The sequence below is a fragment of the Pholis gunnellus genome, assembly GCF_910591455.1.
Source record: "Pholis gunnellus genome assembly, chromosome: 19".
NCBI classification, from domain to species: Eukaryota; Metazoa; Chordata; class Actinopteri; order Perciformes; family Pholidae; genus Pholis; species Pholis gunnellus.
The window spans coordinates 10,459,578-10,485,919 of NC_136546.1; the positions used below are offsets into that span (position 1 = coordinate 10,459,578).

Here is a 26,342-nt window from a genome sequence, read left to right on the forward strand (position 1 = left end):
TCCATCAAAACCGTCATTTAAATGCCGTCAATGTGAGTTTTCTCGTGGAGGGAAAGAAGATGAAACAGACAAGAATGTTTGGTTTGAACCTGAATTTCAGTTACAGACACACAGGAGAAGACACTGACAATATTTCTGAAATCTTTCACTAAAAAAATATGCTTTTCCTCACTAACACCTACAGAACTAGTGAAGTGTCCAAACATATACATTATTTCATTTCACTGCAGTGAGTATATTACTTACAACCAAAGACTCCTTTTGGAAAAAGTGTATTTAAGATTATTCAATAAAATATTTCTTCATTTCGGGACATAATGCACAATCCCTCTTAAAAACATGTCTCACAGTGTAATTTGTCCTTTTTCACATCAGACCATGAAATTATATCTTATGAACAAAGAAAATACTGAATTCAATCTCATGATAGTTCATGTTAGAATTCAGAGGCGCAGAGAGAGCTGCACATGTTTTTCTGTCTTCTGACAGCAACAGTTCCAGAGTTTGTGTAACGAATGCGTCTTAAACAACCATAAGCATTATTTCTCAGTGACATCAGTAACGATGTTAGTCCTAAATGGTTTGTGGTTAGCTAATGGAGGTTCAAAACATGGAGTCTGGATGCTGCAGCACTAGGCTCTTCAGTGCCAGAAAGAAGCAAACATCTCTTTAGGACTGGAGTTCAGTCCTCCTGATGTCTGCAGCTCATTTATTACCACAGTAGAAGGGCCCCTTAGTGGGACTTGACCTTAAAGCATGAAATCCTCCGGGTTTAGATGGAGCTTCGGCGTTTATTGAGTCTTCTGTAGTTGTTGATGCTGTGTAGACCAGTGGAAACTGAGCTGATGCCCGAGTTGCACACGCAGCCGTTAGAGTGCAGGGGGTTGGAAAAAGCCTCCCCCTGCTCCATGTAGGTGTCCGAGCTGGAGAGGTCACGTGGGATGATCATGGGTATGGAGTATTGCAGCTTCTCTCTACTCTTGTACCAAAGGCAGGAGCACATAGATTGGAAGTGGAGCACTTCAGCGTAAACGTTACGTAGACCCCGGCTTGCCGTCCCTCCTCCACTACCTCCAACTCCATTTCCTCCGCCACACCCAGATGGCGTGGAGGAGGAGGAGGCCTGGTCTGCGGAACAGTGGATGTGTCCACCTGCCTGACCGTTGTGAGCGAGAAGAGCCCTCTGCTCGGCATCCCTCTTCTCGTCCTCGGCGTTCATGGTCATGAACCGCAGAACTGCTAAGTTGAGGAAGGCTCCGATCACAGCCAGGCCCGTCAGGATGTAGATGAAGCTGAAGGCCACGTACTCCGGCTTGTTCTGCAGAGCGTGCTTACTCTGCAGCGCTACATAGTCCCCGAAGCCGATGGTGGTGAGCGTGATGAAGCAGTAGTAGTAAGCATGAAAGAAGGTCCAGTCCTCAAAGTATGAGAAGGCCAGTGCCCCCACGCACAGCGTGGTCGTGCAGGATATGAAGCCGAAGATCACCATGTTGACCATGGAGACCTCAGTGTGCCTCATGCCAATCCACTTCTTCAGGCGGTGGAGCAGGTACCTGACGAAGGTGTTGATACGCTCACCTACGCTCTGGAACATGACCAAGGTGAGAGGGATGCCCAGGAGGGCGTAAAGCATGCAGAACACCTTCCCTCCATATGTGCTGGGGGCTGCATGGCCATATCCTGGGGGAGAGAAGAAGAAAGGAGCAGGGTTACTAGGGCAGAACTAATAAAATCTGCAGAGCAGCAGACAGGGGAGTAGACAGATACAAACGATTTGTATTCTTTGAGCAGCACATCTCATAAATTCAAAGACTCTTCATTTGACAGAGGCAGGATGCAATTGAAGATGAGAATGAACAGCAGCGTGGCGGGAATGGCCAAGTATTGATGTCTTGTATGGGAGAAAGGACCTGAATAATTCATTGACGATTGGTCTCTGCAGAGTGACTTCAGCTAATGAGTACATTTGCACCTAATTAGGCCTCTACATTTTTCCGGATCAAACAAACAGGACACTACAGGATACATTGCAAATATTGGACCTTATTTTGTTTATTTAGTAAAATCACTCTTTGTCCTGCAGTTGTTTGAATCTTTGGATTATAACAGCCCTGTGGCAGAATAGAATGAGTCAGCAGCGTGGTGTGTGTGTGCGCTCCACTGAGTCTTCAGCCCCCAAAAATGATATACAAATTCTGAGTTAGTTAAGCAGCTTAATGCAGAACATGGCAAAGTTTGAAGGAGCTTTTCAACAATGTATTTCCCACTAAACCGTGACTGACTAATAAACCATTTACTCTATAGATCTATTGTGTTGTCAGTGACTGAAATGGCCGGGTGGAGAATACTGTCGACTGCTCACCACCAGCCAATTTCAAAGTAGGAATGACTCACGCTGACTGACTCACACTGACTCCGATTGATTCTGTATGCACTCAAACTGTAGAGCTCATGAATTTCAGGATGGATTTGTGCTTCCTTCCGGTACATTTCAGGTTAAGCCTCAACCTTTTGTCTTATGACGTCATCCTCTCACTCCTATATACGGCACCCCTTGCATGCAACATCATTACCGGCTGAGATATATTCCCCACATGGGGACCTGTTGCACACAGGAGCCGACAGATGATGTCCCCGATAACGATGGGATCAGCAAATGGAAAAGGTTGACCAATAGTTTGAATGTAATTACTCCAGGGGTTGATTTAATTCTTTGGGCTCTGGTTTTATTGTCACACTGATCCGTGCGGTTGAGCCATCTGTCTGTCTGGTGCCAAATCTGTTTAAAGCTTTCCCAGTTGGGCTGCCAACATGAGAGCCATTACAACTGATGTATCTCCTTGTGGAAGGAAAAACCTGACAGGCGCAAAAAGACATTTTGCTTCTTAGAAGCGTTGCCTATTTTTCATCTCATTCCCACAAAGACACTCATCCCATTTTCTGATGACAGAGCGATGACTGATGAGTAGTAGATTTATTAAAACCATTTTACCAAGGAGACTGATTCTCTGATGACCAAAGACAACTGAACATTTCAACCATTTATCCATTAAGGTTTCTGTACTTTTAGCTTGGATCAACCATTAAGATAGTTATATCAAAAGTTTGGTCAATACTTTTAGCAATTTATCCGTTACTTCTATTCGCTTCAACCATTTTTTATTACTTTTACTGACCATTAACCAATTATCTAGCTAACAATTTCAAGTTATTATTCAATACTTTTATCTATTTCAAGCATTCATCATTTGCTAACTGTCAACCGTCTTAGCCGCATCCATTCATTTGTTACTTTTAGCGAGCGGACCATTTATGCATTACATATAATTACCCCAACGGGTAATTGCTTTCTTCTAAATACTTATTGGTAGCATTAATTTGACCTAACTGTAAATAACATTCATCCATTACTTCAAGTTTACCGTTTCAACGTCTCTTCTCACTTGCTTACTAATTTCCATCATTTGAAATTCCCATTTTTTTAAATGAGTTGACCTACTGCACAATATTTCAATCACCCCTCTGCTGCAACTGCAGATGCATTTCCTCCAGAGGTACATGTACCCCTAGGTGTGAATCACTGCTGTATAATTTGTTCAATTCTTACAACATAACAACAACAACATAAATGATGTTCCTTTGGCCTGTATTATAAGTGACTCCAGTGGATACTGCTAATCAGAAATGCATTATTCTATATGGTAGGTCTGCTCTCCAACATTACAGCACAGGTCTGTAAATATCCACGCGTTCTATTGATCCATCATTAATATATATTAAAATCACAACCCTCTGAGGAAAATTTGCATTATTACTTCTACTTGCTCCCCTCAAGCACTGCTTCAGAAAATATCATAATTCCAAATTGCATTTACTTCAACCTCGCACAAGTATTTATTTCTGACTTAACTCGTGGCTGAATCCAATGGAAATACTGTTTGATATGAAAACAAATTTTCAGCATCTTGATTTGTGTCATTTGCCTCTCATCAGGGAACTTGTCCAATGTGTTGACAAGCAGCCAACAGGTACACAGAATTGACCCCCAGTGTATGAAGTACTACATGTTTTGCCCATCATAGAAGTCCCATTTATCCATAACAGAACAATAATCCTTTTCATATCACATCCCATACAAAATGACAGTACTGTTTAGATTACATTTTTGGTGTGTTTAGTGTAAATTAGTATAGTTGATGAAGATTCAGTGAGGATGCATTTTGGTCAAGGCCAGGGCATATTTAGGTAGGTTAAGATCTTTTAATACAAATCACATACAAACATGCTTCTTTTGTATAAGACAGTTCAAAAACACCCAACACATTGTTCATCACTTTCTGGTTTGTCTACATGAAGTTTACCTGATGAAGGTCTGAGAAAAAAAACACATATTTGTTATCTGACATGCCTAAACATAGCATAGCAAGTACATAAGCAACCCAGTTGCCAGAACAAAATGTTGGCGTTGTACATGTCTGCAAACCACAGTCAAAGTTTATGAATCAAAAATATGTTTCATAACACATTATATCAGACTCGTATCACGCTTGCTGAAACGCCCAATGCCACACGGTTAACATTGTGAAACAATTGTGTAGGTTTAGGCAACAAAACAAATTGGGAAAGGTTTGAAAAAGATGATGGTTTGTGTTTAAATAATAACGTTATAAAGTAACGTGGCGACCATAACAACGTGACCAGCGTAAATAAATGACAACCATCCTAAGCGCACTTTCTTACGTAATGTTATGCAACAAGTGTTTTACATGGGACACGAACAGCGGCCTCGTCTGTGAAGGTCCTATGTTTTGACTGACATCACCACCTCTCCACTCGCTTGTAATACTTGCTATTATACCACGTTAGTTTCAATAACAGTTGCTTAATGCGATGTGTGTCGCTCAACATAGCTGTGGTTTGCAGATTCGTACAATGTCGCCATTTTTTCTCGCCGACTGGGCAGACAGAAGAGTTGTAGAATTACAGATAGAAGACTGACCTATGATTGTCAGTGGCACAGCAATATCAATAACATTGGTTAATTATGGCTACCTTTACCTACTGGTCATATCAAACACTGTAGAAGCAAAACCCCTGAGTGTATTTTAAAATGGTTAGAGGAAGATTGTGTTATTTCCCGTTTAAAATGTTACTCTAGCAGTCTATCTCTAAGAAGTATAATATATTATAAGTGTAAGTAAATAAGGTAAATCCACTTGTTGACCATTCATTAATTACAGAAAGAGCAGGACATTGTGTTCAGGTGAGCACACAGGATGAGCTGCAGGCCTGTCAGTAGCTGTCAGCAGCAGGCAGCAGCTTATCGAGATGCGGGGACGACTGGAGTGACAGCAGTGCTCGTCAACAGCAGACGCAGGAGCTGGAGGCGACAAGCCCAGCGCTCCGGCCGCCGTGTGAGAGAGGGGAGAGGCCCGCGTGACAAGCTCTTCCTCCCCTCTCCTCCCCTCTCCTCCCCTTGCCTCCCCCGCAGCAGTGACAAAGTTATCATGAGACAGGACGTCTCCACGGCTTGTCCTGGCACGCGGGGAAATGCCATCAGGGCCACTCGCTCTGTTTACACGGATTACAGTCATTATCACTGGCAGAGGAAAAGTGCAGCTACAACTGCTCTGAAAGGTGAAAAAAACAATGGACCTAACAAAGAGGTTTGATTGAATCTGGAGAACCCCAGACTCTTGCACCGGCTGAAGCTAAAGCATTAACACTCAATACATTGGCTGCAACTATTTGCACATATTTAGTGGAGAGACGGGGAAAAAACCCACAGAGGAGACATCTGGGAAATTATAGGCTATCAGGTTTTTCCTATGGAAACAGTAATTCCCTCTAAATTTAGCTCCGTTTCTCAATTTGTGTAAGAATTGTTGCAACATACAAAAGGAAAATCAAAGACTTTGCCGCAACCCGAGGCTGATTGTCTCATAACCTAATTTCTGTAATTATCATGTGAAAGGAAATATGAAAATTGCACAACATTGAAAAGCGATAAGAGCTTTTGAAAGACCTATTAGGCAAAACTGACAAGCAGACGAGGCTTGGGCATGTCAGCAGAACACAGGTGCACCATACTCTGAACTCTAATTCCCTCCTCTCTGCTGCCTCTCATTACAAAATCATAATTTACAGCCAATCTTTTACTTTAAAGCCTCTAGCAACAGACTATACTAAAGGCTTCAAAACAAATAATTTCACAGAGAGCAGAAATATCCCCATGCAATATCTTTGCCAATGAAATTTGAAGATTTATTGTTCAAAGTCTTTAATATATCTTTTCCCCTCTAATTTCACAATGTTGAATCCTCTCATTCATCTCAGCAGATGGACACACTTCTTTATTCAATGATGTGCCACATTCACCTTCATTCAGATTTACTAAATACATGTTATCTTACAACACTGCTCATCTGTAGCAATGCAAATAATATCATAGATGCCGGCTGTTGTTTCACCTTTTGGTGCTGTGATTCCTAGTTTACCTGCAAAGATGACGGCTCAGTGTGTATAGTTGCTTCCTCGTGGTATCTACCTCTAAAACACAGCATCACCCACTGCATCCACAGTCTTCATTATACTGATTAATGAGGCAGGCTTTGAAAATACATCAAAGAATGGCATAATGGGTCTGTCAGGTCTCCAGCTCTCTGTCACTCAATTACATTTTCATTGATTACCAGGAACAATCTGTTCTCGCCAACAAGATGAGGAGCACAACCTATTCATCAAGCACATCACCTCAGCTAATGGGGCAGGAATCTCAAAGAGGCGGCACATTTATCCGAGCTAATTTATCAGAATAATAAGAAACATCAGCATACAAACAAAAACAACAAAGGTGAAATATGTGTTTTCAGATGGTACAAATATAACATGAAATATAAATATGTGCACACCAGAGGGCTTACAAATCGGGATTACAAATCAAATTATGAAACATTGCATGTTATATACCTCGAACAAAAAGTCTCCACAGAGTCTCTGGAGAGGAGACTTCAGGATGTGGACTCAGCAACAGACATGCTGGTGGCAGCGCAGTTCTCTGGGGTTCAGTGGTGACTGATAATGTCCTCAGACATCTCTGCACCCTGGAGACCAAACAGTGTCACGCTGTATAACACACTTATCAGTGTGTGTGTGTGTGTGTGCGTGCGTGTTGAGTGTGTGGTGCAGGGTTTCACTGCAGACTCAGAGGTGAAGGTGAAAACAGTAGCCGACTGGATACTGTTGTCTTTTTGTAACGATCGGATACCATCTCATGTTGTTAATTACTTTCGGATAAACTCACAAAGTCTTCACTGTCATCCATAAAAGTGATGAGGTTTGGTCTAAATCTTTGTAATATATGTGAATTATGGGGAAATGTGTATACATGATGAGCAATGTTTTGAACGGCGCAGCATGTCTTGAGTCTGAAATATGTCATTGAATGAACATCATGAAGCTTCTGTGAAGAGCTGAATAAGCTGATAAACACGTATATGATGCGGTCAGACAGTGCAGAATAACAAGATCTTATGATCTAGCATATAACAAATTGTGATGAAATAGTTTGCTGTGCTTTTGGTTCACACAAAGCATCTGCTGCTGCTTGTAAAGCTTACTGCTGTGAGTATATGGTGATAACCGAAGGTGACTGATGATCGTTTCAAGATTTTGATCGACTCTCATGTTGATTATGGAAGGTATATACTGTAAAGACACTGTTTACAGAGATTCATGGGAGTAATTCAAACTAAAACCCTACATTTCAATGTCAAAAACAACTGATATTTGAAATACAAGCACAAACTTTTGAAAGTTCCCATGTCAGCAGTTAGCTAAAAACTCCTATTGAAGCTGAGTAACTGCAGTAGTTAATTTACAGCTCTACTAAAAAGGACACGACTGTCAGTAAACAAATTTGTTCTGCATTGCTGAAGTGTGCTCAGAGGTGTTACGCAGAATCTAAATATTCAGCCGTATATGGCCAGTCTAGCTCTTCACAGTACAGGTGGCCCGAGCAGCAATCCTGGCATGACGTCATTTTATCTGCGTTTACGCCATCCCTAAAATGCTGCGCAGATTGAGGAATGTTCTGTACAACCGTGCAAATAAACACCCATCATGTCATCCGTTTGGCACAGGCCCACTTTGCTTCCCAGCATGCTGTTTCCGCAGCTCCGTTTCATCTCCAGCTGCGTCTGGCCAAAGACATCATTACACGACCCGACACACTGTAACTCTTGTCCACTTGTTAGCATTAGGGATTTCCACAAAAAACACCAAAAGATGTTTCATCAAAGTCGACTGTGATCCTGTATTTCCCACGAAATGATGTCCCATCTCTATCTAGAATGTGAACCCCCTCACCTCCATCAATTCTCACTCACAGACACCTCAAACTCCAGACGACCCCGTGATTGTTTATTCAGGCACTCAAACACAAACTCCGGTCCTCCCGCCTCTGTCCATTACTCCGTCCGGCTTTTGACCCACAAGGTTTTGCTGACAGCGTCTGTGTAATGTCTGTGAGAACTCCAGGGATATGCTTTATTGGGGAAACATTATTCATATTTAAAGTCAATGAGTGAAATTATTAATCTAGAAAAAAAGCCCTAGTTGCTTCATTTGTTTTCAATGGATTATAAAAGAAGCCTTTTCGACTATTTTTTTAAATTTTAAAGCTGTATTATTCAGTCAGGCAGCAAAGGTACAAAACTGAATAGTAAGATATGGCAGCCTATATATAAGGGCCATCAGTTAATCAAGTTTATTTGTCCTGCAACAATAAAAACAGACATATTTTTTAACATTAGGCCTCAATGCACCAGACTTTCATATCTAACATAAATGACAAAACTGGTTGTCAGCCCCCAAAACCACTGCATATCATTCATATGACCTGTTTCTGATCTGCTATTTTATGTTTGGTTAGGTTTATACAACTAGAACTAATTGGCTAAAGTTAGGGTAGCTCACTGTTGTCAGTTTGTGAGTGTGTGTGTGTGTGTGTGTGTGAATGGGTGAATAAGGCAAGAGGCTATATAAATGCAGTTCATTCATCATGTACACAATTAAGATAAATAAATCAATGGCTGTACCTTTAAATGACTTCAGACATCAGTCATTTGTACACTATACTTTTTAACTTGGATCAGAATATTTGCAGGGGTATACTTATGGAATTGCAATGATGTCAGCTGTGTCAACATGACACCACTCTGTTGTTGCTGTCGGCAGACTGTAAAATAGTAAGAATAATCTCTCTAATCAAACTTTCATTATAAGCCCCGACAGTGAACGATGAACCTGTCCAGCCAGTACAAGAGAGCGAGAGAAAGCGGGGGATACGGGATAAGCGTCTGTCTGGGTTCACTTTAACTCGGTTACCCCTGTGTGGGCTCCAAATCGGGCCTGGGAGCATGTGCTCTCGTCCAGCTCACAGCTGAGGCCCAAACATTAAAGCATCGCAAGCCTGAAGACCAAAGCGACCAGACGTCAGAGAGCTGTAACTCTGTTCCCGAATGTACCAGTGTTGTAATAAAACCCCTCCAATCATCACACGCAATTCACTCACATGTATTCACACGTTATCTGAAAATCAAAAGCAACAATCAGTGTGTGTCAGACCATCTTAGTCTTATGTTTTGCATTCACTGTAAAAAAAAAAAAGAAAATCCCTATTATGGTTTATTTCCAACAGTACTCCTAAGGTTCCTTTTTAGGGGATATGAAAGGAAACCTTGGCAGGCTACAGTTTTCCATGAGGTCAGTAAGCAAGGCATTCCATGCAGAGTGTGAGATCCTTGTGGGAGTTAACTAATTAAATAATCACATGATTTATGTACCTGATACACAGTTGATATGGACTTGTTTTAAAACTCACAACACAGCTGGACTAAAATGGGGTTCACATACACAGATACTATACACAACGGGGGAGCAGAGGGAGGAGGAGGAGGAGGAGGAGGTAAGGGTAGGAGAGGAAAGGAGGATGAAATATAAAAGGAAATAAAGGGAAACAGTTTTTGAATACATAACTTATGCTCTACACTGTCCATAAAAAAAGATCCATTATAGAAGGCACATTTAAAGCTTTAAAATGTAATTTGGATGGTAGGAAGTCTTTAATTTGTAGTCATTGCTAATGTAGGAACTCCAATTTCTTTCCAGGCTTTTAGGAGGGCAACTCAAATAACAGACGTATCAGTTTCAAGTGCTCCATTTGGGCTATCTGCTTGAAAAGTGTGCCTGTGTGGGCAAGTAGAGAAAAAGAGAGCGAGAGAAAGCGAGAACATGTTGTGCAATGCAATACTAGAATATGAAATAGTTTCTTTTTGGAATAGATGCTAAAACCCATGTTGTAAACAGCTGTCAAGAGGGCAAAATATACCGTCCTTCACAATGTGAAGTCAAAACGAGTAGAAATACACAGAATAACGACATGATTGCTGAGGCAATGTGCCCTATTGTCTGTCTACTGACTCCATAATGAGCCTGGACAGTGATTCCCATCCAGAGATACTTGTACCCTAGAGGGTACGTGGAAAGATTGTGGAATAGCTCCACTTCTCCAACAAATGGAGAATAAAATTACTATTCCTAATAGATCCACAATAATGTAGCTTAACACCGCTGCAATTCAAATGTGAGTTCGCAAGAGAGCAGAGATATTGAAATAGTTAATATTCATTAAATGGTTTAAATAGACAGCTAAAAGTTATGGGTAGATGATTCAAATACATATTATAGATAGTAATAGTAATAGATAAACCATTGGCATAGATCAGTTTGTTCTCGTTCACTGTTCGTACTTAAGTAATGCACTTTAATTTGATTAGTCATATAACCCACATAGTTGTGAGACAGGACGTACAGGTCTGCTGCTAAGTAAGTTAGGTGATGTATTATAAGGACAACGTCTGTGTTTGGAGGTGGTTGGGATGGACCATAGACCGTATATAAAAACTGGACTTGGTCATAGACAAACCCATTGCCTTTTAGATTAACCTTTTTAACCCTTAACTTCGACGTTTTGGTCGTCACCATCTTAGTTTTATCACCAAAAGTGATACGAGATTGTAGAGACATTTTTAGGCGACCTTAATGTTACAATTAACTTTTATGAACTAAAAACACAAAAGTTGTCAGACGAAAACAGAGACAACTCCCAGACAGTCGTGGTACCGACCTGTCAATCACAAGGTAGCCACACCCTAAATCATACCCTGCTCTATGGTTAGCTAACAGTAATGGATAAAGTGTTGAAATATCAAATGGATAAATGTTTTATATTGCCAAATTTAGCTAAAAGTACTGGATACATCCTGGTTCTTTCACTGTCCTACAACTGCAAACTTGACCAAAATGAACTAAATATTGAGAGTTCTGTGTAATCGATTGAAAATAATCATTCAGTTTAAAATCAATCACCACGAACAAATTCGGGACATGCATGTTGATGAAGGAGTTAATCTGACAGGGCTGTCGGAGTACGTCAGACAGAGACGTTTGGGAAGCCCTTGCCCAGACTACAGTGGGCATAATTAGTCACAGATGTCACTGCTGATGATGATGGTGAGGATGATGACGATAATTTTCAGTGGATTATAAAAAGAGCAGAGACGCACTTACATGAAGGCTAGGAACTGAGCCAAGTGTGGTTCACACATTATTAACTGCCTCTGAGCATTCTGCACTCCAAACAAGCGTTTTGTCTTTGCACACACGAGACGGTGAAGAGAGCTGATACTGTAGAGCATAAACAAAATGTGATGGTAGTTATTCCTGACACACTGCAGGGTGTGAGAAATCACATGTGGAAATAGATGTGGAAATCATTCAGCTTGGTGTCATTAAAAAACAAAGCATATGTGACAAGCCTGCTGTTTGACATGGTTATTTCACGCCTGCCTTGTGATTTCTGTTAATTTAGACTGCAGCGCCATCATGTTTTATTCAGTTGAATGCTCTTTTTAAAAATAGATGCTGCTTGTCTTGCTATGTCTGCTGCTTCTTTTCCCTCAGCCACATTTATATTCCTTCCAGACTTCCCACCCTCCTTTCTTTATATATTTCTCTGTCCCATCAGTCTAAAATTTGCTCTTTCTTCACAGCCTCTGCAGCACAGTCACCTGGCTCTGACACCTGATTCCTCTGATATGCGTACACGCTCTGGCCCCAGTTTAGCTCGTTCAGCTGCTCTCAGGGAACAGATGCTGTCCTAAACTGACATGTGTTGGCTAAAGGGGAGGCACCACATAACACACACAGATCAGTTTACACAGCAAAAGGAAGACAGTATGGAAAAAACTCTGGATTAAATTAGAGGAACACACGTAGGCACAATGATAAACACCAGTGTCTAGTAACACAAAGCATTTTAATTGAAAAATGCAAACAGAAATTACATCCTGTACATATCGCAGGGTATCCTTGTCATTCGTATGTTGTTCTTTTAGACTAGAGCCATTAGAGAGAATGCAATGCCAATGTTTGAGGAGAATTAGAAAACAGTGTTTACATGACGTGCTTTGTCCACCAAAGAGAACCGACTTCTTTTTTTTATTATTTTACAACTAGAGTCAGAGCGCCCACACCGGAGGGGAGAACAATTCAGCGCTTTCCATTAACTTTGGATTGCATGAAGGTGCCTTCTTGTCTCTTTCGTCTGTTAGAAAAAAACAGAAAAGGGTAAATCAGAAAGCTATGCAGTATTATACGAGCAACTTGCAAGTGCCATACATTTAGCTAACTACAGTAGCTTGCTAATAGCTAACCTGTCTGATCTATCAATTCAGTTATTAACCGCATCCTTGGTAGACATTCTGAAATCTGATGTTTTTAGCTACAGGCATGTTGTTAGCGTTTCAGCCGTTGGTTGTGGTGTGGGTTGTTTTCCCTCCAGTGGGCGTGGTTTTCAGAGTGACACTTTGTGCTCTGCCTCTATTATATCCCACTCAGCACATAGGCCTATGTCCTTCACAATAAATTACCCCATTTAAGATATCCTTATCAAAGAAATGCTCACTTCTGTGATGTATTTACAATAAAAAAGGACATATTTATGACCCATGAGTGGCTACTTTAAAAGAATATTGAGACATTTTGGTACATTTCTTCTAGACAGTTAATTGAGAAGCATGATACCATTATTGAATGAACTCAGAGGTGCTGGTAGGTGGATTTTTTATATTTACCTTTGGGCAGAGCCTGGCTAGCTGTAGCCTACTGTTAAAAACTTGGCTAATTAGCTAAGCTCTATTTCAGGTCTCATGTTACAATACAAACTATTTCATTTAAGATGTTTTTATAGTGCAATATGGTAGATAGTTTTATTTTTACAAACGATATTTTGTTCCAACTTCTAGCTGACCTCCTAAATTTAAGAAACCGTGACCATGAAATATAAGACAAATAATATTTATTGAAGCCAATTACATGTGGGTAGGGAGCTAGTAGGAAACGCTTTAACTCTCCACACATTCCTGGTTTGACTGAAATAATTCATTTTAATTTTTTCTTTTTGTTTTGACTTCAATATTAGTCGAGTCGAGTCCAATGGCTTTACATAAATTGTAATTAACAGAAAAGGAGGCTGATAATAACTCTCACTGAAGGTACACACACATGCACAAACCCATATGAGGAAATTCTGTGTGCTTTGCACACACGGTGCACACATCAGCACTCTCACAAAGAGTGTGTGTGGTCCTTTGACAATGGCTTTTTACTGGTGACATGTGTGCCCATCAATGTCCAGGCTGAGCGGCCTGACTGGGCTCGTTGCCACATTGTAAAGATATCATATGTCACGTCATGCCTGAGGCTAATGCTGGCACCTGGCTTAATGACCAAATGCAATCAAATTAAGTAATGGATCCTATAAAGGTGTTATATGAACCCCATAACTGCACTGCTGACGTAACGTTGTCTGTTGTTTATTTTCAGATTATTTCATTGTTCTGCTGCAAAACTGATAAAATATCAAACAATGAACGCTAGTTGACCTAATGCAAGAGAGCCTCTGCTGTATTTCACAGCATGGACTTAATACCAAATTTATTTTTCAAGTGCAACATATTTATTAAATTTTCTTAAACTTGCATGCACTCTTTAAAAGATGCAATGTGTAAGATCTGGCCAGAATTTTAGTTTTAAACATTAAAAAAGGGCTAACGTTATCAATAGAATGTGAAGAGGTTGCAGTGTTGACATTATGTCATCTCTATGTAATGTGTTGTAAAGCTACTGAAAGAGCATGCTGACTAGCTGCGGTCCGTTCTGTTGTAACAGAACTCTCTTGCAACTTACCTTGAGAGACGATAGTGAGTCTTTGTAACGTCCAGTCTGTCCTCAGTCCAACATGAGAGGACCAAGAAGTAGAGATACCCAGAGGGCTTGTCAACCACGTTTAAGGTACAGGCTCTGTGTACGTTTTGATGGTTAGTTTATTGGAATAAAGCCAAAGTGGCAGAAACCACTCTTATCTTGGTGTCAGCCTCCTTCAGTTAGCGGTTTGCAATTAGCTCTAATCCAGCCGGTGCAAACGCTAGCACTGGGGATCTGATCACGGACCTGGACGCCCCAACTCCTCAACTGTTTCTGCAGTTACACAGTTTAGAGCCAGCGACACCAAACCGCTGTGACTCCCGGCGCTGGGGTTTGTAGTTGCTGACTTCCAGTCGCAGCTACTAACTGGAGGTCTGTCTCTGGAGCAACCCACTCTCTTCCTATTGAAGTAGTTTAAACAAAATATCAAAGCGTTCTTACACTGTGCAGCTCCATATTAGTGGCATAAACACACAAATGGCTAACGTAAACTATTTGCTAACGTCACATGTTAAGATTATAAAGCACTTATTTTATTCATAGTTTCCGTGCATTGGTCGAATTTTGCGTATTCTTGACCTGCTGTTAGTTAGTGGTTGGCTATCTTTTTTTGTATCAGAGTACTGAATTTAGATTGTGTGGATCCAACATTGGGAGGAAATGCTGCCCCCTATTTGTTTGGAGCAGGTGGGCAGAAATTCCACATTGCACCTTTAAGTAAAGTGTTACAATGGTAAGAGGTAAAGACGATGCCAGTAGCTTACATACAATGTTGTGTATTTGTAAGGTCAAAGTTTTAATCTCCATTACAAGCAGAGAGTGACTGTTCATCCTTGTTGACATGACCTTAAAGCCCTGAGTGCTGTTTCTTCTCACCGCATTATTATACATGCTAGCATTTGCTGCGGACAAACTTCAAATTGAACCACGTAGAGTTGTATAACTTTGTCCAAACTCAGTGTGAATGACCGTCCAGTTTTATAACTGTCGGGTCTTCTTGTCACCTTGGTGAGGTAACCAGTGCCTCAGGCTGCCCATATGGCAGGAGCAGACAGACGGGGAGCGTCTGCTCCACCTCCGCTCCATCTGCAGGTTCACCTTACCAGACCGGGTCACACAGTATCTGCAAATCCACCCCTAGCATTTGTTTTAACCTACTTGGAGAAGTGGACAGATAAGGTTTATTACATCAGTGCCATTGTTATTTTAATTCATTTAAATACCAAGCAGGTCAAGTAAAATCTTTTGTCATGAATCGTGTGCACACTGAAGCGTCAGAAAAATGTTTGTAATTGGCTTTTTTTTTTCCAAAGGTGTCTTAACTTTGAGTTATTTGGTGGTATTTCTTAAGTGGCAAACTCAGACAGTCTGGAGGATAAAACCACTATAATAAGGACACGCAAATGTCACTTCGCTCAATGTCCCAGCCTGATATTCATTAGGAGCCCAAACAGCCAGACTGTCCCACTGATTTATTAGATCATGACACAGTAATAATGTGTCTAATATGAATTCAACAAAGGATAGTGTTGAAATTCATCTTGTGGCACACCGCAGTTATTATTTGCCGTTTTCTGTTTCTCTGAGGCAAAAATACGAGTGTGTGCGGGGACATCCAGTGTGTACAGTGGGTTACATTTCATACATCGGCATCTTTTCATTCTAAAACTAGAGTACATTTACTGTTTTGTTTTCTTACTGAAGGGTTACACAGAGTACAGTAACCAAAGACCAGGAATATCATTACTCTTTAATGCTGCAATGATAGCCGGTAGGATTACTGGCAAGCTAGTGTAGATGTCTTTTTGTTCAAACACCAAAGAAGGAGTTCAAAAGCTCCCTGCTTTGTATTTGGATTACTATAAAGTGAGAAGTGCTGCCTCATTAGTGTAGTAAAAACAAATACATAGGATTATTCAGAGGCTTTATCAATTGAATATGGCCAAAATTGGATAAAGGAAAAAATATTGAGTGTCCCTTTAACAGTTTTCACAGTAAAAAGCCCTCGTCTTAGTCAATTAAGTACTATGCAGCTTACAGGAACAGACATAGTGAACCAACGTTGGGCAGAGATAACAATGTTTCATGTATGTTTAGATGTCAGTGTTTTTACATTTTCAGTATCTGGATATGGCAACTATGGCATGCTTAGGGTTAGGGAACATCTTGGTTATGGTATGTAAACAGCCTGGTTAAATTATGTTTCCATACAATGAAACTGCATTGTAAATTACGTTTCGAGGGAAACTTATTCCCGTATCACAAATACATTTCTAATTGTTGTCGGCAGAGGTGCGTTTATGTAGGAGGTCAAGATGGACGGATGAGTGAAACAAAGACTGTCACCCAGGAGACCGCTGCTTGTGTCCTGTGAGAAACCAAAGGTTTGACTTTCGTTAATTTATGTCTGTAATTAAAGTTATAGAACAAAAAAACTTCTTTTAAGTCAAACCACGATTTTTTGACTGAACCTAACCAAGCAATTTTTTATGTTTCTGTTTTGTTCTGTTTTGTTTCAATTTACAACATTAACCACATGTTTTAAACTGCGGCCGTTATCCAAGAGGAAATACACATAAAGTGTAATTAAGAATATTAATTTAGTTGTACAAGAACGTACTTTTGTTGGAGACAGGGTTGAAATAAACTATCAATAAGGCAAGTTTAAGGTGAGTAAAACACTTGGTTAAAGTCAAGGAAAAGATTATGGTTATAATTAATAAAATAGCAACGTTTCTGGACCGTGATACAACTTTAGCCTTCTGCATAAAACTTGAATTCAACTCCACACCCTTCGGGTTGAGTCTTGATTATACAACGTCTTATCCAACCATGGCAGAAGGCAAACATTGTTATTGCTGTTATAATTGGCCACACTCAAAAGCGTGGGGGAAGAGACAGCCTTCATAGAGACAGGGGAGGTGTGGTAATAGTTTAAATATGAGAATAGCAGCACACATTTTCTTTCTTAACATTGTTTCACTGGTTTGTATAAAATTTAGTCGTGAAAGTAGTGAAACAAATACAAAATGTGAGCTGAGAAAGAAGTTCAAACCCTGTTTACTTGCTACTCTAACATTAACGCTGCATTTCTACTGTTTACCAATTGTCTTATTTAATTTTATAAAAAATTAAATAAGCCTTCAAATGAATGGATCTGTTACTCAAACTGGACTTCCTGGGTCATAACTATTTCCTTCATTGCCAACACATGTTGGTATTAGGCTTAAATTGTAAGGTGCAGAATTTTCCAGTATCCACAACATGTCTGGGAATACTGAGCTGATTCTTTCTGAAAGATTTTTTCTATTGTGGTTCCTATATTAAAAAAAACAAAAAACATGGCAGCCAGTGTCATTATTGGTCAACCCAGTTGCTTGAAATGCATCTTTGACCAATCAGATTGCTCTTCAGTACCCACTGGAACAAATTGCCAAGAACAATAAATACTCTGGCACTGTTTTCCACCACACAACCAGCATGTGAATGAGTAGCAGACACATAACACTGACAGCTGTGATATTAGGATTGTTACACAGAAAACAGGTTAGCAGCCTGTTGTTTTAGCCCAAGGTTATCATAGGGTGCTTGTGTTTTTTTTGTATGGATATTAAATGTGTACTCATAAGCTCGCACTCCGATAGCAGCCCTCGGGGGTAAACACAACTCACCTATCACTGTTATTGTTATTATCATTAGGCCCCAGTGTGTGACAGTCCACTTCATCCAGGTTGGCTTGTTGAGAGATTAAGCAGATGCTGGAAACAAATTGGAAAACAAATTCCCCTAGGAGACAGTATATATATATATATATATATATATATATATATATATATATATATATATATATGCCAGGCGAGCTACTGTGGCTTGGCACTGTCCGACCGAATCGTTCCACTGCTCCGAGCCAGTTGGAGTAGCGTAAAGCTAATACAACACCCGGGTTACCAAAGCATTCAACACAAGGAGAAGGTTGTAGCCGTCAGGAGCCAGTGAGTTGTGAGAAAATCACTTCAGGTTGTTATGATAAGGACAGCAATGAAAGCGCTCTGTTTTGTGTGTGAACCATAAACATACAGTATTAGCTCCTCGCCTCTCACCTCCGTGTTTAGAAGATTTCCACGCTGCTGAGGAACCTACATGCTTGATGTGGAAAGATTTTTCATTTGGCTCAGTGAGGCAGAAAATGCCACAGAGGCTCCTCCACCATCTCTGTGTGCTGGGGAGGGAGACAGCTCAGTGCTTTGGGCACATAATCAACGCTGGTATAAACCCCCTTCTGTCTGGGAGAAATGTGTGCGAGAGCTGTGTTTCATGACATTGTGAGTTCCTCAGGGAGAGTTTCTTTGGTGTGGTTGTGTGACTAGCTGTGTTTTGTCTTTTTATAGCAGCAGAGGCTAGTTTTTTGTTTTTTTTGTTCCCCCTGCAATGCAGCTTTAACTGGTTTTATGATTGAATTTGCAACTTTAATCAGCAGGCTATCATTTGTGTGTTATTTGTCAGTTGACCATTTTTCAGATATTGGTTCTCGGACACTTGGCTTGCACTGAGCTGTTTGTGTGTGTTGGTGTGCTGGGAGAATATAAATAGATCACTACTGTAACGCAGTAAAACATACAAGGACACACAGATACACACCACACGCACACCAATGTACATATAATGAGCTTCGTGTTCCCATCCGCGTTCAGACAGTTCTCGAGGAAATAAACAGACAATTTGCGGCTCAGTGAGGGCCATAACATTGTGTCTCCTAAGCATCATTGACGTCTAGATGCTTTTGTCGGTGCCTTCTCCCACATTTGTGCATAAACACAACGCAATGTCCTTTCAGTCAGTTCATATGAAATGGTTTGCATGGATTTTTTTGATTAATGCTTTCATAGCCAATGAACTGAAGCAGTGTGGAGAACAAAAACATTCAATATCTGAGCGACTAAATCTCTAGGAAGACTTATTGTTGAGAGTCATACTGTAAGTGTGAGTTTGATCAGTGACCTGTAGGCAGTGTTGCCAGATTTGACTGAAAATAGACAATCAGAGCCTCAAACAAGGTCAACTTAACAGTAGAAAACAACAAATAATATTCTGACATCATTCATGTCACACGAAAATGTTACTATGTCTGACAGTAAGACTACTGTCGGGACATTTACATAGTAGGGCTGTAGTCAACCAAAGAAAATCTTGGTCGACTAAAGTTTTACCTACTTCAGCCAATCGATTGGTAGATGTTAGGGGGGAAAAGCAAATCTGTACATTAAATGGCCACAACAGAGTGCCCTCTACCTGGTAGCCTAAATGAATTGTAAATAAACATAAGAAGCTATTTGCAGCATATCAATTAATTAAAAGAAAGAGCCGTCAAGCCGTCGCAAGGGGCTGCGCCTGCAGTTATAATTCATACAAAACAATTAGGCTATTCATTGAACCAAACATATTCAAATATGGGAATTCTGATATGTTCACACTCCCTGTGATGCTCAGGTCAGGGTTTTTTTAAGACCCACACCCACCTGACCCAACTATATCCATTATAGTAGCGCAATTCCCTTCCTTGATTTTCTGTATGCTGTGTTTCTTCACTGCCTTTTACTCCATAAACACCTCCTCTGAATCAGCCTGCTTAGTCCTGCTCTGTTCCCAGTGTGTTTCTCCTTGATAACCTCATTCCCCTCACCTGGGCTTCCCCGCAAATCTCTCCACCTGCACGTCATACCCTCGTTAGATTAGTTTGTATTTAAGTCCTGGTTTTCAGTCCACTCTTACTGGATCTTTGTTGTTGTTCTGTGATGATTCATGAATAAAGATGAATTTCCTCAATTTTTGGTGACCTGCAAGTCCACCTGTTCCACTCTTCCTGTCAATAAGTGTGCAGGGTGCTTATTCAGACATCAGACCAACATGTTAATGCTCCATCAGATTTACACAAAAGGGTGAATGTCTGAATGGGGCTTCATTATAGGAGAAAAGGGGGCCTGATAAATAGCCCAAATTATCACAACCTGCCAAATCAAAGGACAAGTTTCCCATTTTGGTGGAAACCTTCCTAATAAGCAACACTGAGCGAAAGGTTTGTTTGATCCTGAACTTTCCTTGTAAAGCCTCTCTCTCTCTGCGTCATACTCTGCTGCAGAAGCAAAGAGCAACAATGACTTGTTACCAGCATTGTTCCTGGAATCATATCCCAGCTGAACTGTCTGCACACTGAACACGTTTCCAATACCTTTCCTTTTCAGGTCAAGAGAAGAAACACAGTGACACAGCCCCATGGCACTTCCACAGCCACTCAGTCTCACGGTGCACTGAAACACTTTTTCCTTTGGCCTTCAGTCAGTCACTTCTGATCTTTGCTATTGTTCATGGAAAAACACCAAAATGATATATCATGCGCACAAATGTAGACCATGGAAATACATTCCAGCATCAGTCTGGTGAAAAGACCAACAATGAATTGATCCTCCTAACAAGATTTATGATATCTTACATCATCACATCACACCTTCCAATGCACATGGGCACTCTACTTTAATTGGAGCTGATTAAATGTGTGTTAATCCGCTGCTAAAAATAGTCCCCAAACAAAACACTATTTACTCGGGTTTCAGTAACGTTTGCTAGAAACAACAGTGCAAGCTGATTTTTGTGCAATTGTTTAGCTTTAAAAATACATATAATGAATACATTTTTAAAGATTTACTCCATCAGTAGGAAACAAATGGTCCTATTAAATCAAGCAACTGTGTCCAGCCAACACTGAAAGCTCTGTGTTGTAGAGTCCCACATAATTCAATATTCCGGGATATGAGATTATAGGCTATTCAGAGAAAGGGGTTCTCATTTCTGGTCAAATAATCCTCACAGGAGTCAGTTTGCCACAGTATAGCAGAGACTTTACATGTCATTCAGTGTATATTTATACTTTGGAAGAAAATCAGTAGGAGACTTCAAGTGAAAGAGTTCCAGATCTCACTACTGTTTACTATTTTATTTGGTTAAACTCCAGTCAGCCCCCGCTGGATTATGAAGTCTAATAAATACAAAGTCGTGTTTTGTTTAGTGAGTCAGGCAAGCGTTCAACTTTCCATTGAGGCAGCGGAGCATAAAGCAGACGTACAATAGGTAAACATTCGCTGGTCATGTGAACGGAGCAGCAGCAGCAATGAGAGTCACTTCTGTCAACTTTCTCAGACGTTACTCCTTCTGATCCAGAACAGCAGCAAGCTTTCTCAGCCAATAATAGCTGTTTCAACATTTCTCTCTGAACACTCACTTTGGACCCACAGCTCAGTGAAATTGGGTCCTTTGATGCTAAAATCTAAGCAATACTGTTAAGGCGCTTTTAATTAAAGAGACTGAATGTTGCAAGCACTGGAAATAACATGCAATATCCATTAAACACTTTGTCACACAGGGATTTGTTTGCTTTCTGTCTAATTATTTATACAACTGTTCGCTGATGGAGGTGTCGGTGTGTTTTACTTGGTAGCTCTGTAATATTTATCCTATTCAATAACTCCAGAACAATAAATATGATCACGAATACACTTTACTGGAGCGCTGCCGTCTTTATTTAAGTTTATTGCTCATTCAGGTCCACTTAGTAAACTCAGAAACTGTAGTAAACTATGTTAAACAAATCAACAAAGTCAAAAGTTGCATTCATCTCCTTTATAATTATTGTCTGGTTTCAGGTGTAAACAAAAATAAATCATGGGATTTTGGCCAGTTGGTAACCTGAACCAGCACATGGTGAGAGGACAGGCTTCAAACCTGTTCAATCTGATCTCACAGAGATACGCGAAATGACCATGACACGTTAACAACACATTACGTGGCTGTGGCACGGAATGCGTTGAAATTACATGCCGGCACCATGGAAACAATGCCAATGGAAAATCAATCAGGATCCTTCTTCATGGTGTGAATTCACAGGTTCAACAGAAATACATTTTTAAACAAAGTCCCTGTAGAGAGGAGGTTGGTGTATGTGAGTGTGGATGGGTGGGTCAAGCTCAGTTTTCTCACCTGAAGACTGGTGTTCATGTTCCGTGCGAAACAATGAGTCTAAACACAATCTGTACCACCACCAGGTAATGTGCTGTAGAGATCGTGGTCATTTCACGTATTTCTGTGAGATCACAATGTGTTTGTCTCGGTGCCATCGCTAGTAGCGGTATTCTATTGTCTTACGTAATCACAGTCAATTTTCATTGATCACAGCGGGAAGATGGACGGTTATCCACCGTAAAAGAGTGAGAGTTCAAGGGGTCACAAGATAGATATTAGGGGTTGCAAGGTCATTAATAAATAAGGATGTTGCCATATTGCAACAATGCGCAATTGTGGAAAGTCCCATCAAATTTAATTTAATAATTTTCATTCAAAATCATTCACTTCATTCAGTCATCTTCAACGTGTTTTTCAGTCAAATTTACATAACCTTTTCCATGTTAACCCAATTTCCAAGTCGAAGACACAATTCCTCTCTCGAGTGAAGCAAAGAAAAACGGCACCCTTGCAGCACCTGCTCCTCACAATGCCTTGCATCCCGGCATTTTACATCTTCCCTTCTCGTTAGCTTGCATGGCCCGTGGTCTGAGTTGTCTCTTCTGACCGGATCAGGTGGCACAAAGCTGTGGTTTCCCCATGGACAACAGCTCATGTTGGTCTCCCCTTTATTGTGTTGTACACCTTGATCCCTCTGTTTAAAATACCCAGTGATATAATTTATAATCCAGATAATAAGGTACACTTACAAAATGACTGAAATTGCAAAATGTTATTTGAAGAAACATCTCAGAGTAGCCTAGTCCTATGCAGTTCAACAGGCTGAATGCACACAGTTCACTTACATATTCCCATATAACATAGTTGCTATATAGAAACAAATTAATAATTAATAAAAAATGACCACATCTAAACTGGTTTTAATTATGAAAATTCAAAGTCAACTTACCCCCAATCATTTCTTTTCTTGGGGGAAATTTGCATAAATATTGAACAATTAGTCAACTTTGGGTGCTTTAGATCATTAACCTTCCCAGTGTCACGTGTCCACAGAAAAAGGAAGTGCAGAGAAGATCATGTGATGTAATCAAGTATTTGTCATGTCAAAGTAGAAGGCCCCCTTTCTACAACAGTAAAATGTGTATTTTATTTAATAACTTTTAGTAGAATTGAGATAAAGCTACTGTTGCCATATGGTAACACCACGTATCATTCCACAGGGTAAGGAGCCAAAAAGGTTGTAAACAATGATCCTAATCAGCAGTGGATGAGCGCTCCATCCAGAGAAGCCGACTTGACACATCTTACCTCCATGACATTTATAATCATTACAGTAGATTTCAATTTCCACACCTGCCAGCATGTCAACTTGCTCAGCACTGTTTTAAATTACGTCTGAATGGACGTTACCTTTGTTCCTTACCCCTTCACCTATCGTGACCAGTGTGTCTAACTCGGCTGGACAGTTATAGCCGTCTTTATTATGCAGTCTGTGATCTTCTTGTAACCTTAGTGACACAAACTGTAAGACGGGCAAATCCCACAAAGAGTCAATCAAACATTAGTCATCCCGTCAGCTCGAGGCAACACTGAGTCAATGACTGTCCACTTTTCTTTCTTAATTAACATATTGCTAACATGCACATAAATGTCATACCGTTCATCCTGTGTAATTTGTGATCTTACAACCTGGTTAAAGTCTGTTTTGTAATAAAAAGAACAAAAACAAAAAACAGAGCTATCCTTTTCTTTCGTGAACATTTTGAATTTTTACAACAACAGCTTTATGTCACATTACATCTCAGTGTGTCTGCATGATAATTGAGGAGGACAGCGGTTCACTGCAGAGCACAACATTGGGTTATGCAAGGTAATTTTAGGGCCCTTGTAAGCAAGCACCAGAGAGAGTTACAGTTACCTTATCTCCCAAATCCCCTAAAACACAGCAGCAGCTACACAGCAGTGCCGGGATCAATTCCTTAATCCAATTAAACTGTAAACTGAAACGGCTCTGGTTGATTATATACCATTACTTCTCAATTTATTCATTAAAGATAGGCTGCATGAAGCACTTCCAATTTAATTTAATTTTTTGCAATTTTTAAACAATTCTAAATACTGAGTTTTTAGAGGTGTCAGTAGCCATGTTTCCAATCAATTGTCAAGCGAATTTTGATGAGCTTTTGGAAATATTGCAAAAAAAAGAAGTGGGAATAAGGAACCTTTCCATCATCTAGTTTGGAGCAAATAAACTGGTCAGAAGTTAGGCTAGGCTAGGCTAGGCTAGGCATGTCTGTAATCCGCCAAACAGAGTAGAAGAAGTAGCAGTTGCCATCTGGAAACAAAACAAGTCATCTACTCATCTACGAGAACAATATGGAGAGAGTCCTCAGGAATTGGATTCAATTGGGCAAATTTACATAGTCCTTTCATGTCAGCTACTGTTGGCCAAGTGTCATGCTGTCAGGAGATGAAGACAAGCATTTGCACATTATGAGAATATCCAAGAAGACGCAGACAGCAGAAGCCGCTGATCAGTCCTGTGAGTCATTCGTTCACTACGTCAGAACTTATTCAGCAAAGGCGTTTCCATAATCCACTTAGCGCATCAACTGTTTTTGGACAAAGGCAAAAAGTGTTGTAGATTTTTGCAGTTTCCATTCAGCATTTCTAATGCAATACTTCAAAATGCACAAGAGAACATGTGAATGGAAACACGACTACTGAGAACGCTGTTGTTCCAAGATGTGCCATGAATTGCTTTTGCCCCAGTTTGTTTTTGTCATCTGTTTTACTTTGTATTATCCCCATAGCTGTTTGTGAGTTCATGTTCTTGTCTGTACTTTTTTTGTTGTCACTTTCTCACACACACATAAAAAAAAAAAATGTTCCATGAAAGAAAAAAAGCCTCTACGGTATTTCTTGGCTTGTTCATCTGAATAGAAGAACTTCAATAAGTAGCTGAGCTCTGGTCTTTATCATAAAACAACACACAAAAAAACTGCACTGGGAACAACTGTGTGGCTGTAAGGCCCAGTGGTGCTTTAAACTAAATGGTAACACTAGCAACATGCTAACAATGAGAATGCAAACATGCTGGTGTTTAGTAGATGTAATGGTGAGCATGTTACCATCTCTATGCCATTTACTATATTATTAGCACAATAATGTGAATAGTTTTGCAGGTATTTGGTCATAAACAAAAGAGGTGGACCAATTCAAATTTTGACCTGATTGTGGCGCTTGATGAACGTTAAAGGATTACCAAAATGATTGCAATTAATCCTGAGTGGCGCATGAATGAAGTTGTCGAGACATTTCTCTCTGAACCACAAATGTGAAACTCATGGTAGCGCCAGAGGAAAAGTCAGAGGATCGCAAAAGTTTGAAGGGTTCGCTGTCTGGGTAGAAAAAATGTGTTACAATCCACTTCCATTACAGACAGATGAGAAAAGTCTAAGAATGGTCTTCATTCTGTTTGATGTGATTATACTTGAAAAAAGCTACAGCACGTTTATGTTTATATATGTTGAATGAAAAGCTTTTGATTGAAGCACTTTCCCCCCATACCTTCATACAGAGAAACCCCATAGAAGCATCTCTATTGTCTCACTAATGACACCAATATATCACTAGATGACTGAGTGCAATGCAGCTGTATATTTATTTGTATCGTCACCTTGCCCGACGCTCTCTGAGAAGTGCTGACGTACGTATCTCCCTCTGTCTGTCTGTCTGGTGCTGATAGGGGTCCGTGTGGAATATAGCTGGTAAGAGTTATATTCTCTGTGCACTCAACCACTTACTTAAGCTGACTGAATAATAATGATGAGACTAATGTAAGTAATTACCATCAATAATTCAGGATATGACCTCTAATTATTCAACGGCTGTCAATGATTCAAACGGCTGGTGCCAAATCAAAGTCAATGTAAAAATAGAAAAATGATCAGATATTTTATTCATTGCAAGTCCACATATAGCAACGTTAAATGCACAGACCC

The 26,342-nt window shown here is 40.2% G+C and overlaps 1 protein-coding gene across 1 annotated transcript in view; it reads right to left on the reverse strand.

Annotated features, from left to right (window-relative positions):
* Window positions 1–772: 772 nt before the first annotated feature.
* Window positions 773–26,342, reverse strand: part of kcnk3a (potassium channel, subfamily K, member 3a) — a gene marked incomplete at both ends in the record, with an annotated part of 30,906 nt that continues 5,336 nt past the window's right edge. Inside the window, one exon of the mRNA XM_079179810.1 lies at window positions 773–1,680. Coding sequence (XP_079035936.1) covers window positions 773–1,680 — 908 coding nt within the window. The remainder of the gene's footprint in view (window positions 1,681–26,342) is intronic.